Raw genomic sequence first — 14,164 nt, forward strand, 5'->3', positions numbered from 1 at the left:
CACCACACATTAAAACACATTACACAGCCCTAACAATTAAAGGTCTGATGTCGGAAGAGAACAGAGAGTGGATCAACAGATCCATATGCATATGTAAATTTGGTATGTTTACAATATGCAGGAAAATATAAATTTAGTAAATGGACGGGGATCCCTCAAAACATGACACATGTACATCACACATAACGAGAGACCATCTCTACACATCAGTGACAGATGTCTTCACAAGCCTGACAGAGCACTGTTGAGGTGGAGGGAAGATGCAAGCCTGTCCATTTCTCACCAGCAACAGGGTGAGTAAACACAACTGCAAATTTCCATCACGTTTAATGTTAACACGATGGAAATTTGTACATACGATGTACATATGTACGTGTGTCTATGAAATATTTAAAAAAATGAAACAGAACAGAATGGAATACAAAAATATCAGAGCGCATTACATATACTGAGGGTAAGTAGGGCTTCCAGAACCTTTTGTTACTAGTGTGAGTACTAGGCACTGAGATAAATGCTTTTATACAGTGTGCCGAGATTTTTTTTTTTAATGGTTTGAAAGCTACCTCAGAGCAGCGTTATTTGTAACAGCCAAAGATTGGAAACAACCTAAAAGTCGACCTGCAGGGGACTGCTGAAATAAATGACAGTCCGTCCACACGAGGCGGTCATTAATAAGAATGAGGGAGCTCTAAATGTGCTACCATAAAGCAACCTTCAAAAAATATTATTAGGTGGGAAAAGCAAGATGCAGAACACTGTGCAGTCTGCATCATTTGCGTTTTTAAAAAATATATAAGCGTAGGGATGCCTGGGTGGCTCAATCAGTTAAGCATCTGCCTTAAGCTCAGGTTGTGATCCCAGGGTCATGGGATCGAGTCCTACATCGGGCTCCTTGCTCAGTGGGGAGCCTACTTCTTCCTCTGCCTGCCACTCCCCCTGCTTGTGCTCGCTTTCTCTCTCTCTCATACAAGTAAATAAAATCTTTAAAAAAAAAAAAAAATATATATATATATATATATAAAAGCATATTCATATACTGGGGAACTCTCAAAGAAACTGGTCACAGGGGTTGCCTCTGGGCAGGGGAGTGGAATTAGGAGAAAGAATTCTCACTGTAATCTATTCTGTTCTTCCTTTTTTTTAACAATATGCACACATTACATATTAATTAAAAAATACATTCACCATCTAGACCCTGCCCAATAATCTACCCATCTCCACCCTGGATGATGGCATGGTATAGCAGGGTGGACAGCGGGGCCCAAGCCTAGCTCCATCAATCACACACTAGGTGATCCTGGGCAAGAAACCTCCTCCCTTTTAAGTCCCCAACTCCTTAATGCAAAAATGCAGATCACAGCGACCTCTGCCCTGAGGACCAAAGTGAAGTATAAATGAGAGGATGCCTGAAAAATGTGCCAGCCACCAGGAGGAAGCTGGAAAATGTTAATCCCTCCCTTCCCTCCATGGACTCTTGAGCATTGTTCATATAAAGATCACAAAACTGTATATATCAACTGTTTTACAAAACTACAGTTTGGGTTTGGAAATCTACTGGTATGTGATCTCATTTGTTTAAAAACTGTGTGTATGTATGTATGTAAAAGCACGCAGGCACACACACACACACACGTGGCTTTATTTATGGGAAGAACACCATGTACCAGACTTATTTTGGGGAAGTGATATTAAGGTGGTCTTTTACTTTAAAAATATCCACTATTGCAGTTTTACTCATTGAAGATGAATTACTATCACAGTAAGAGATTTTTTACAAAGGAAGAATCTTAATATAAGAAGTATGTCCAATACCTAGCAGGTATTCACTTCATCTTATGAGATAGCTAACAACAAAACTCCAGCAGCACAGGTGGAGAGCCACACCAGGCCCCTGGACTTGAAACATCACGTGATCGGTCCTCAACAGAATGTCTTTCCTAGGCTAATGGAGTGATGCCTGCTGTTTACTTGAAGATGTTTCCTTCAAAAGCATCTTCCCGAGACACTGGGGAGGGTATGTGCTATGGTGAGCACTGTGAATTGTGTAAGACTGTTGAATCACAGACCGGTACCTCTGAAACAAATAATACATTAGATGTTTAAAAAAAAAAAAAAAAGAAGAAGAAAAAGAAGAAGAAGAAGATGATAGCGGGAGGGGAAGAAGGAAGGGGGTGGAATCGGAGGGGGAGACAAACCATGAGAGACTATAGACTCTGAGAAACAAACTTAAGGTTCTAGAGTGCAGGGGGGTGGGGGGATGGGTTAGCCTGGTGATGGGTATTAAAGAGGGCACGTTCTGCATGGAGCACTGGGTGTTATACGCAAACAATGAATCATGGAACACTACATCAAAAACTAACGATGTAATGTATGGTGATTAACATAACATAATAATAAGAAAAACAAAACAAAACAAAGCAAAAGCATCTTCCCGGTTGAGATTTGTCATGATAACTTCTTAACCCCAGCAGCAGGAGCTCTGGTCCTCCTGGCCAAAGGCTACCACCCCCAGCCCATCAGCCCCCCCGACTAGGACCCCTTACCTTGCCATCGGAAGCAGTATTGATCCTGTAGTGGTACACCCTCCCTTCGTATCTCAGTGAGATGGACCTCTGGCCAGGACTGCTCTCACTCTCCCGGACCAAGAAGCTGCCGTTGATCCCACTGCTCAGCAGGTATTCGGCCGCATTGCGGGACACGGGCCCGTGATACCAGGAATGTTTCTCCAGACTGTTGACTGGCGTGATGTAGTTGCTTGGGACCCACCCTTGGCCATTTTTGGTTTGGGCTTCACACCATTCCCCATTGTGGTTGTAGCCTAAAACCCGGAGCTTCTCACCTTAGGAGAGGAGAATCAAATCAGACATCAGCTTTAAAGGCTGGTTTCGTTCATTCCCATTTATTCTTATAGGATTACTAAAAATCTCCAAATTCCTAAATACCTACTTCCCTTTAACAAATCCACATAAATATATGCATTTTTAAGTGTATATAAGAAGAGTACACATTTATATATGAAGCTTCCTGTTTGTACTGAATATAAGAGAAATACAGAGCCTCAGTGTTTCATAAATCTATTATGTTTATTCAAGTGTTCTGTTCCTAACATAATGAAGTTTCTTAGGGAAAAAATACTTTTTCTTTAAAAAAAAAAAAAAGGGCATTTTCAGTGTTTGGTCCAGGCGTTCTTTTCACTATGATGCTGTTTTTCCGAAGGACTACTGTACACAGGAACTCTTCTCCTTAAGGAAAAGTAGCTCTCTTATAAAGATGCTGAATTTTTTTTTTTTTTTTTTGATGTCTCTGCATTCCAAACTTTAAAGCTGCTCTTTCACTAGGCAAAGGGGTAGCCAGTCAAGCCACAGTTTCCCCTGATTTCTGTCTCTTGCAAGCACCAGCAGCGGTCCACAGCCCTTTTACCTTTAGTTATACTTAGGGTGTTGTCCCCACTGGCCACAAAATCATACAGTGCAACGAAAAGGTTGGGGTCATTTTCACTGGGGCCAGCGAGAAGGTTTTCCTTGGAGTTCCAACGAGCTGCTTCGCTGAGACCTTGGGGCTCAAAGTCAGATGCTACTGGCCTCTGAAGGGCTTCTGGAAGACAAAGGGGAAACAGAAGAAACAGGAAGAATTGGGGAAAATTAGTTTTATTCTCAGGAGCAAAAAAAAGTCTGTTTCCATCATTATATATTTCTAATTTATTTCATTTCTCAACATCTACATGTGATAATAAGAAATGCGGTAAAATAAAAATGGACTCTTCCTTTCCCAAGTGTTGTGAAAAATATTAAGTATTTTCATTCCAAGGTGGCAATCGCTGTTCCCAAATAGTTTCCGCTTTTTAAATTCTTTAATTGAAAATGAACTCAATTAAAAAGCTGAATTCAGTTTCAGCTTTTTAAATTCATTAATTCAAAATGAACTCAGTTAAAACTGTAAATGGTCCATCCTCATGTCTTTGCCATTGCTCACATATAACAGAGAACAAAAGTTTCTTTAAAACATTTAAAAAACATGTCAAAGTTAATATGGGCACATAATATAAAAATCAAGTAAGACAGAAGGGCTTAGAATGAAGGACAAACACCTTCTACCCTACCCTCCTCTATACCCAGAGCCAACAGCTGTGCTTTGGGTGGACCCCTCCATCTCTGGGTTGCTTTACCGCGGCGCCTCTGCCCCCACGGCTCCCGTACCAGCCTCTACCAGTTACCTTTGCATTTTCACTAACAGACTTGCACAGACTTTACTTCTTGTTCTCCAGCTATAGACAGTGTCTCTCAGCTATTTACTTCCCAAGATAAGAATATTATCATCCTACCCTTCCTTCCAGCTCTCACCCCACTCTCAAGTATGGCCTTCTTTACATGTCTTTTACTTTGTGAAAACTAGTAAGTTTCTTCCACTCTGTAATAAAGTCCTTCATTTTTCGTATATAGGTAGACTGTAAAAGCTGAACACCAATCAACATTTCTTATATTAAGAACATGTGGCCACTGTTCACTACAGGGTCAAATAGTTCATTATTTTTTCCTGAAGTTTCTTCCTTTTTTTCTTAAACTATGCTCAGCCTCATTAGAATTTCTGTGATATACATGTGAGGTTTTTTTTTAGCCAGCAAATGTACTTCAAGGAGGTCTTTTATTTAAAGAGTTTATTTGAGACAGAGAGAGCACGAGCGAGCATGCACGAGCGGAGGGAGGAACAGAGGGAGAGGGGCAAGCAGACTCCATGATGAGCACGGAGCCTGATGTGGGGGTTTGATCCCACAACCCCGAGGTCATGACCTGAGCCAAAATCAAAAGCGGGCCACTCAACCCGATGAGCCACCCAGGAGCCCTGAGACAGAGCCTTAGAAAGTAATAAGCAGGTCTTAATAGTCATAGGATATTATGGACTGAAATTTGAATACTCATTTAAGGAAACTACAATAAGAAATCGAACTTTATAAAAGGAGGTAAAGGGGAAAATTCTAATTTTCCCAAATGGTAAGAAAATTATTTAGGGGCACCTGGGTGACTCAGTTGGCTGAGTGTCCGACTTGGTTTCAGCTCAGGTCATGATCTCAGGGTTGTGGGATCAAGCCCCACATCAGGCTCTGTACTCAGCAGGGAGTCTACTTGAGATTCTCTCTCTCCCTCTCCTGTTGCCCCTCCGCCAGCTGCACTCAATCTCTCTAAAATAAGTCTTAAAAAAAATAAAAATTTTAAAAATTATTTAAATTTTCCCTCTTTATGGATTTAGAGAGAACCCCTAAGCATCTTTTCTTGGGCAATAACACCCATCTCAGGGATGGGCCTGATTCTGCAGTATTCACTTCCCAAAAAAAAAAACAAACAAAACCAACCACTGGAGACACCTAAGACATCTGAGGAATGAGGCTAACCTTCCAGAAACACAACCGGAGAACTTTCAGAAATTGGCATTCTTTAAAATATCTCTTTGGAATAAGCTGATACAACATAAGTAACGAGAGTCCTTTCATTTTTTTTAAGATTTTATTTATTTATTTGAGATAGAGTGAGCGAGAAAGAGAGAGAACATGAGCGGGGGTGGGGTGAGGGGGGAGCAGCAGAGGGAGAGGGAGCAGCAGGCTCTCCACTGAGCAGGGATACCAACGCAGGGCTCAATCCCAGGACCGTGTGATCATGACCTGAGCCAAAGGCAGTTGCTTAACCAACTGAGCCACCCAGGCCATCCTAACAAGGGTCTTTCAATTCTAGCTTTTATACTACTGACTGAAGTAAACCTTCAGGAATTGTTTTTGCTAAAAGAGTAAATCCCAAATTATGTCATTACTATGTTTGGTAATCTCATTGTATGAATCATAAGGGCAAAGAGAAATTCAAGGAAGAGGGTAACACTGCCACTTCCTAGAGTGTAGAAAAGCCTTAGTGATGGGTTAAGCCCTGTTCTTGAGTATTTTACATGGGCTCTAAAAGCACGCCTAGCACCATCATGATCAGGGATTGATCAATTAACCAAACAAAGCCGGTTAAGGCAAAGAATTATTTTTTTATTAAAATGTTTGATCTACCACCCCCACCTGAATGTGTGTTGGTTTGCTGGCCTTGACTGCAGGGACAAGGCCTGCCCTTTCGGGGGTGGGTATGTGGTGACAGAGCTTGTCCCCATCATCTGGCTTTCAGCTTCGGTTTCCTGCAGGGGGAGAGGACTTGGATTTATATCTCCGTGACCCCAGCATGGTCCCTTCCAAACGCTTACAGCTGGCTCATCCACACCTGGTCCGGCAGCAATGTTTAAAATCACCTGCCTTTACTGAGTCTGTCTAAGGCATCCATCTGAATACCATAGAAACAAATCTCTTTTTACACCTGCATTTCACTGGTTTCACATTAACCAAGTAAATAAAACAACAAGTGTATCTGAAGATCTGGAAAGAAATATAACTGGCTTGGAGAAGGGGTGGGGGGGTGGGTTAGCCTGGTGATAGGTATTAAGAAGGGCACGTATTGCATGGAGCACTGGGTGTTATACGAAAACAATGAATCATGGAACACCACATCAAAAACTAATGATGTACTGTATGGTGACTAACGTTAACATAATAAAATTAAATTAAATTAAAAAAAAAAAAGAAATGTAACTGGCTCTTGGTGTGGCTGGGCAGTAAGTGGCAGAGGACTGCAGTGGGCCCTGGGCACTAGGGAGGCAGCTTTTACAGGAAGTGGAGCATGCTGGTCAACCTAATAAGTTGGTTAAGTGGAAGCAGTCAAAAGACTTCTATTGTCATTGTATTAAGTAACACCATTAGCCTGAGGATTCTCAACATAAAAGAACTCTTGCATATCAACAGAAAAAGATAAATCCCTCCACTATGGAAAAATGAACCAAAACCATGAATAAGCAATTCACAGAAAATTTAAATTACCATTAAACTTGGAAAGCATGTTAGACCTGGCTAGTAATCAAAGAAATGTAAATTCTTCATCAAAATGGCAGGTACATTTTCTTGAGGCTAAGTCAGTGTAAGACTTCAATGAAATATAACTCTCATACAATGCCAGTGGTTGCTGCAGAAATTGCCATAATACTTTAGGAAAGCAACGGGAAATACAAACTGAATCTCTAAATAATTCCATAACCTTTGATCCACCTCTAGGAATTATCCTGAGATCCACACAATTATTTCTATACACTGATTTTTAAATAGCAGCACAGAAAAAGTACAAAATATCTATCAACAGAAGGTAAGTTAGCTTGTGGTCCATCTGTAATACAGAATATATCCATAAAGCCATTCAAAATATTTTTAGAAAACAACTATTGGCTTGGGAACATACACATAATAATGCATTGTTTAAGTGCTCATATTACAACCTGTTATATACAGCATGATCCCAATTTTATAAAAACTGAAAAAAGTACAGAAGGAACCACACCAAAATGTGAACAGTAGTTATTAACCCAGGGTGGTGTGTTAACAGTGCCATTAAGAGTAGGTTCACGCGGGGCGGTGGGACTACAAACATTTAAAATTTCCTTTATTCTCCTCTATATTATGGCCTATTTCTCACAATGAATGGGGGGATTGTTTTTATAATTCAGAAAACAATGACAAAAATAGAGAAACTGCCATCATAAATAAGAGCCAGCTGACACTTCCCTTGATAATCTAACCTGAAAAAGAACCCTGGGGGAGGAGGAATCTCCTCGAGCTGTCCTGAAAAAACATTTGCGCGCTTCCCTCTGGAGTCCTGACCTCCCGGCCATGAGCACACAACTCTGGCAGACCCGGCCCACACAGGAAATTAAACCAAAGTCATGAATACAGAAATGCTTTTCTTCTCCAGTGCCATTTGACCTCTTCTATCAAGCATTCTGCAGCATCTGGATTGGATCAAAGTTACATAATCAGGGGAAGTGGCCTGGAAAACACCTGGACTAGGCAAAAGGCCGACACTCACCCAGGGGTGCCTGTGGATTTGCAGTCTGGAATGAGGAGGGACTGTCCCTAACATGGAGACTGCTGCTGGGAATTTCATGAGAGGGGATGAGCCCTTTGTCAGGAAGGAAAGGGCCTCCCATTGCTTTTTGATTCAACAGGACGTCAGGAAATCCAAGGCAGTCTCTCGATTTTCCTCTCCAGTTCTTGCTCCATTCCACAAATTAATGGCCAAAGCCCAAAGGGAAGTATTGCTCATGCATGCCTCTGGATAGAGAGGCTGAAGTGTAGCCACAGCCCAACACCAAAACCTTCCAGTCAAGTCCCAGTCCAGGCTGATGTCAAAATTGACTCACAATGTACAAATGCCAAGTTCCTTCTTCGTTTCATAGTGAACTATGCTCGTCAAACTTAAAAATGATCACAGCTTACAAGGCCAATATTGCAGAATGTTCTTCAGCCTTCCCGGCTTCATGTAGGGACTTTCTGCCAGGCCCCAGATCAGGAAGTTAGACCCCTGAAGAAGCCCCGAGGCTTCATGCAAAAGAGATGCTCCAAAAGAGCTCCCCTCTTCTGTTCTTCCAGGGGATCTTTTGGCTATGGTTAAGTCTTGGGAAAGAAATTTCAGCATCTCCTATTATTCTTACTTTCTTTAGTGAACATTTTCTGCCGCATCCTGAGTCATATTTTAAATCTACTTACGATTCATACCTTCAAAAGTGCCTCACCCCTTTTAAGACCCCTTTTGTTATTATTTTACCATACTGTTCATGAAAAGGCCTCCACTCACCCGTAAAACTCAGGCAGTTATTATTAATTAGCCAGCTGAGCACCAAGAATGGTGATAGCTTAAATAAAAAAAAGGCCTCCAGGGGACCCCTGGGTGGCTCAGTCAGTTAAGCATCTGCTTTAGGCTCAGCTCATGATCTCAGGCTCAGGGCAAGGATCTCAGGATGGAGCCTGGTGTCAGCCCCCATCAGCCCCATGTTGGGAATCCCTGCCCAGCAGGGAATCTGCTTCACCCTTTCCCTCTCAAATAAATAAAATCTAAATAAAATAAAATAAAATAAAATAAAATAAAATAAAATAGCCTCCAAAAAGCTACGTCTTTAACCATGAGAATATCAAACTGTTTAAAAATCCAGTAAGAATAACGCCACAAAATTCACTGGGCCTGTGTGTAATTTACGGTATTCTAATGGCCTGGGTCTTTAAAGTGCAATTTAAAGATAGTTTTATATGAAAATAATCCTTTCTTAAAATTGTGTGTCACTGATCAGAAATGCTCATGAAAGATTCTCCGATATGGCCTATCTGGTCTAGACTTCCAGGGGCTGCCCCTGAACCCCTTCTGTGGGCCAACAGGAAGAGAGGTAAAATGTTTGTGAACTCCAGGGGCCTTGAGGCTACTTCATAGTCCCAAGGGGAGGGGAGATTTCACTTCTGGGAAAAACAGCCCTAGGAATCTTCCCACCACCTTCTTGTAGGTGCTCCTGCCCCCTGTCCCCTCCTAGTACAGAGCGGCCCACACTGCACCGCTGGCCCTTCAGGGTGGAGGAGGGGAGAGGGCAGAGCGTGTTGGGCATGATAAACATTCCCCTTACTTTAGCTCGATTTCAATTATTTAAACCCTTGCTGCTTTATTCTTATTTCCTTTGTGGGCCTTTCACTATTACCCTCCAGTTCAAGGAATCTCTGTAATTCAGAAATCTATAAAACAGATCCCTCAAAAAAGAGGGAAGGCTTCGTGTTTTATTTCAGACTCTGTTCCAACTGATGAGATCATGCTCAGACTATTCTCAAGTCAGTATACAACAGTCTCATACAACTTCTTACAGTATGAGCTTAGAGGAAAAGTATTATTTCCCACAATTTGAACTTGATGAAAGTCATTTTATCTACATTCTTCATGGTCCTTTATTTTGTAATTTACACCCTCACCCAGAGCGGTTAAAATTATTTTAAAAACGAGCTTAGTTGAATACAGCCTTGGCCTTAACTTCACACTTGACAAAATTTTCCCAGCACCCCGAACACTGCGTTAGCTGCTGGGGAGCAGGGCTAGGGCAAGATGGTAATGATGCAAAGAATCATCACACAGCCTCTGTTCCTGTGGGAAAACGCTAATGAAAATGTACACGGCTTCAACAGCAGGTTAAATCCAAGACAGGCACTGCCCTGTGGATTCATTTTTAACAACACAGACATTGAGGGCCAGGAGTTGTGAAGGGACCAGCTCACTGGCATCAGGAAGGATGTGGATCCTGAACGAGACCTCGCTTAGCAAGGGAAGCAGGACTAAGACAGGGATCCAAGGCTAGCCGGACACACTGAGGCTACTAAAGGAGGGGTCTTCATCTGGGCTGGGCTGCAGCCCCTCTGGTGATGTCTGGGTATGCCTCAGAAGTCTGCAAATGCAGAGAACATAGAGGATTGCAAAGGAGAACTGTACTGAAATAGTCCTCAAAATCTTTTAAAAAATTGTGATACAGTGCTTCTTTATTAATGCATTAAATATATGCTTCTCTATTAACACATTAAATAACAAGATCCAGGAGTAACTACTGTCATTTCAAAGTAGTGATATGTGCAACAATCACAACTGTTAGATGACATAAAAATATCTGATTTCTACCAGTGACAAAGTCACAAGTACTTCTAATATTACTGTGCTTTGTTACCTACATTCTTAAAAAAATGAAACACTAATTCTCAGTTAGAGGTTAGTGAAATAAAGTTCTAATATTTCCCCATCCAAGGACATGGAGCCCCTGAGTTCTATCCCAGAACCCAAGAGCCTTCCAGGTTAACAATTCCTACACTACAGATGTGGTTCAGTAGAACCCCAGTAATCCGACAGGGAGAGGGGCCTAGAAAAGAGGCTGCTATAAATTAGAGGTCTAAATTATGCAACTTTCTTTTTAAATAAATGCAGTTTTATCATACTTCCCACTTATGGGCATTATAGGCAATAAGTTAAATAGGTTTCCAGAGAAACCTCCTTTAAAAAATAAAGAGTAAAAAAATAAAGTTATTTAAATTAGCCCAAGGTTTAAATATTTCCCCTGGAATCTGTTTACATTATAATGTTCCTAGCCAGTCAAGTTTAGAAAACAGAATTCTCCATGCTAACCTCTGTTTCGATCAGCAGTCCAAGTATTAAACCTTTCTGAAAGGTATTCGGTCCACTCCGTCTATCAAAAAGTAAAAAATAAAAAAAAATCCTCTATCACCTTCTGAGACTCTGTTGTCAAAGAAGCCTACAGTACCTGCAGATGGAGCATAATAAAGACCCATATAATGGAACACCCCACCATCCTCAAACCACTTTGAACACGATGCTTACCCCTCGCCAACCCCCACCTCATCCCAGCTAAGTTTACACCCACACTGGCCACTTTTCCTGCTAAATCTCCCTGATCGGTCCCATCCTATCCTTGCCCCACCACACCCCAAACTGGTTTCCTCCCTTTGGCCCTGCCCTGCTCCATTCGGCCTCCACACTGCCACCAGAGGGGTCTTTCTAAAAATGCAAGCCTGACCAAGTGGCTCTCCTGTTAAAATCCAATGGAGATGGCTGCTGGTAGAGGCAGAAGAGGAAGCCCGGGACAGCTCTGTCACTGGTAGGCCACTATTTACCAGCAGGGTCACCTGTGGTAACACAAAGAACAGAGCAGTCAAGTGCCTTACAGGGTCGTTGGCAGTCTGCAGATAACACAGAAGACACTGCTCCTCGTAGGTAACAGGCCCTCGAAAGATGGTTGGGGTTGTCCTTACTACCACTGCTGCAGAAGTCCGAGCTCCTGAAGTGGACCCAGAAGGCCCTTGACGGGCTGGTCCGGGGCCAGCTTCTCTCACAACCCCCAGTTCCCCATTCCAGCCTCCCCAAACCTCTAGTGGTTTCCCCTTCATCTCATTGGTAAGGAATCTGTAAGCCTGTGCTCCAGGGTGGACAAGTTGTGTTTAAATCTCAGTCCATCATGTCTTGGAGTCAGTACTTTCCCAGCCTCAGTTTCTGAGGCACAATAGGGCCATGATGGTATCTACCTAGCTGGGCTGTCAGGAGGAGTCCATGTACACCGCATGCAGAGAATTTCTGCACAAATGCCAAGTGTGGTACCTGATCTTAGGGCCCTGCACTACAGGGCAAGTACTCCCTCATTTATTATTGTCCCCACAATAACGTGAATTCTGGGGCAGAGCCCAGCGTTCCTACTACAGTCTTCACCCCCTGCTTCCTGCAAAGCAGTGCACAGAGCACCACTGGGTGTTTCTTACAGCCAGCCGCTGCGTAAAACACCCTGCACTTGTCTTCAGCAACAAGGTAAAACATTAAGTCATGACGGAAAAGTGCACCTTAATTATCTGTTAACCTGCAGTAAGAACAGCAGAAAGACAGCAGGATGAAAAGAAAAGGCACTTCACCGGGGAAGCTTTTGTAAAGATCTCAGAAATGCAATAATTTTTTTTTAATGGAATGTAAACCAAGGTCAAGATTCTAAAACAAGGTGCAACATAAAAGTCCATTTCTCTGTGCTTTCAAAAGAAACAGGATTTGTTATAGCCCCAGAACAGGCAGACAACACCTCTACACATGTTCTGTGAGGGAGGAACAGTTCCCCGAATCCGTGCACTGGCCCAGATTCTGTTTGCAGTGAGCCCCTAACCATAGAAGCGTGTTTATTCTCTCACAGGCCATTTGCAGCAGACTGAAAGCCTCCCCCTCTGCCTGCCAGGCCTGGGATGGTTTGAAAGCACTCATTTCACATTTCCTGTTCTCTCCTGAAAGGGTCATCAAGGACTTCTGGGAAGTTTAGACTCACTGAAGAAAAGGGGCTACCCAGTGGCAGGTAATATCCCCAGAATGTCTCCTTAGCCATTATTATTCCTATTGCTAATCTCAGGGAGTGAAATGTGACCCAAAAAAGGTATCTGAGTGCCCAAAAGCAATGGCTAATTCTATCCATAGCCCACATTTATCAATTTTAAGATATGCAATGTACAGTGCTACTAGTTACATTTGAGGACTGGTAAGATTGATAAGGACTAGGTCTTTATATTTTTTAATATTTATTTATCTATCTATGTATCTATCTATCGACAGAGAGAGAGAGAGCACAAGCTGGGGGGAGTGGGAGAGGGAGAAGCAGGCTCCCTGCTGAGCAGGGAGCCCGATGCGGGGCTCGATATTGGGACCCTGGGATCATGACCTGAGCTGAAGGCAGATGATTAACGACTGAGCCACGCAGGTGCCCCAAGGATTAGGTCTTTAAAGAGAATTTTTCCCCTCTGGGTCTCTTCCTCTGCCCACCTCCAGCCATCCTCCCTCGGTCCCCTGTCCGCCACACCTCTTCTCATCTGTGTTCTTTCTGGTCTCAGCCTTTCTCTGCCTCCCTCTCCTCCTTAATTCCCACCTGCTTCTCTGTCTCCATCTGTCGGTCTGTCTTTCCTGTCACCACCACCCAACACAGACAGGAAAATAAAGTATCTACGGTGTGGGTTAAGAAAGAAGGATCTGAGAGCCAACTTCAGGGAATAACAACTCTCATCATCTGAGGGCAAAGTCAGACTCTCAAATGTCGGTAATTAGCAAGCTATTTTCCCACACGTCTTTGGGGAACTATAACTTCACTAGGCAAGAAAACAAGATTGACCATAGTGTGCTTTGTGTTCTTTTTTTAACCAGCGTAACCTTGGGCCCAGCTGACTGTGAGAAGTGACTTAATCTGCCCTCTCTGAGGCTCGAACTCAGGACATTTGGATTATGAGAATGATGCTCTGTCAGCCGCACTAAGAGGGCAACTTAAGATTGACCATAATTTGGTCATTGTTACAGCCAGGTATGGGTACAGGGAGTTCAATGTGCTATCTGCTTTTCTTATAGACTTAGAATTTTCCATTAAAAAAAGTAAAAAAAAAAAGAAAAAAGATTTATTTTATAAATATTTCAGTGTGTTTAATTATGATCCACTATTACACAGGAAAAGTTAAATTCTTCCAATAGCCCATTTGATCTTTAGTTCTTGTATATATTTTTTTATCTTTTCCAGTTTTATTGAGATACACTGACATAAAACATTGTATAAATTTCAGGTGTACAACAAAATGACTCGATACATGTCAATAATGTGAAATGATCAGTTACCACAATGTTAACATCCATCACCACACAGTTGCAAATTTTTTCCTTATGATGACAACTTTTAAGATTTCCTCTCCTAGCAACTTTCAAATATACAATACAGTACTGTTAACTAC

General features: G+C 42.3%; 1 protein-coding gene across 2 annotated transcripts in view; it reads right to left on the bottom strand.

Moving 5' to 3' along the window:
• Nucleotides 1-14,164, bottom strand: part of ABL1 (ABL proto-oncogene 1, non-receptor tyrosine kinase) — a 144,290-nt gene that overhangs the window by 26,692 nt on the left and 103,434 nt on the right. For both annotated transcript variants that reach the window (XM_027614785.1, XM_027614786.1), the window contains exons 2-3: nucleotides 3,421-3,594; nucleotides 2,544-2,839 (exon numbers count right to left, since the gene is read on the bottom strand). In XM_027614785.1, coding sequence (XP_027470586.1) covers nucleotides 2,544-2,839; nucleotides 3,421-3,594 — 470 coding nt within the window. The remainder of the gene's footprint in view (nucleotides 1-2,543; nucleotides 2,840-3,420; nucleotides 3,595-14,164) is intronic.

The sequence above is a fragment of the Zalophus californianus genome, chromosome 13 (genome assembly GCF_009762305.2).
Source record: "Zalophus californianus isolate mZalCal1 chromosome 13, mZalCal1.pri.v2, whole genome shotgun sequence".
Taxonomy (NCBI): Eukaryota; Metazoa; Chordata; class Mammalia; order Carnivora; family Otariidae; genus Zalophus; species Zalophus californianus.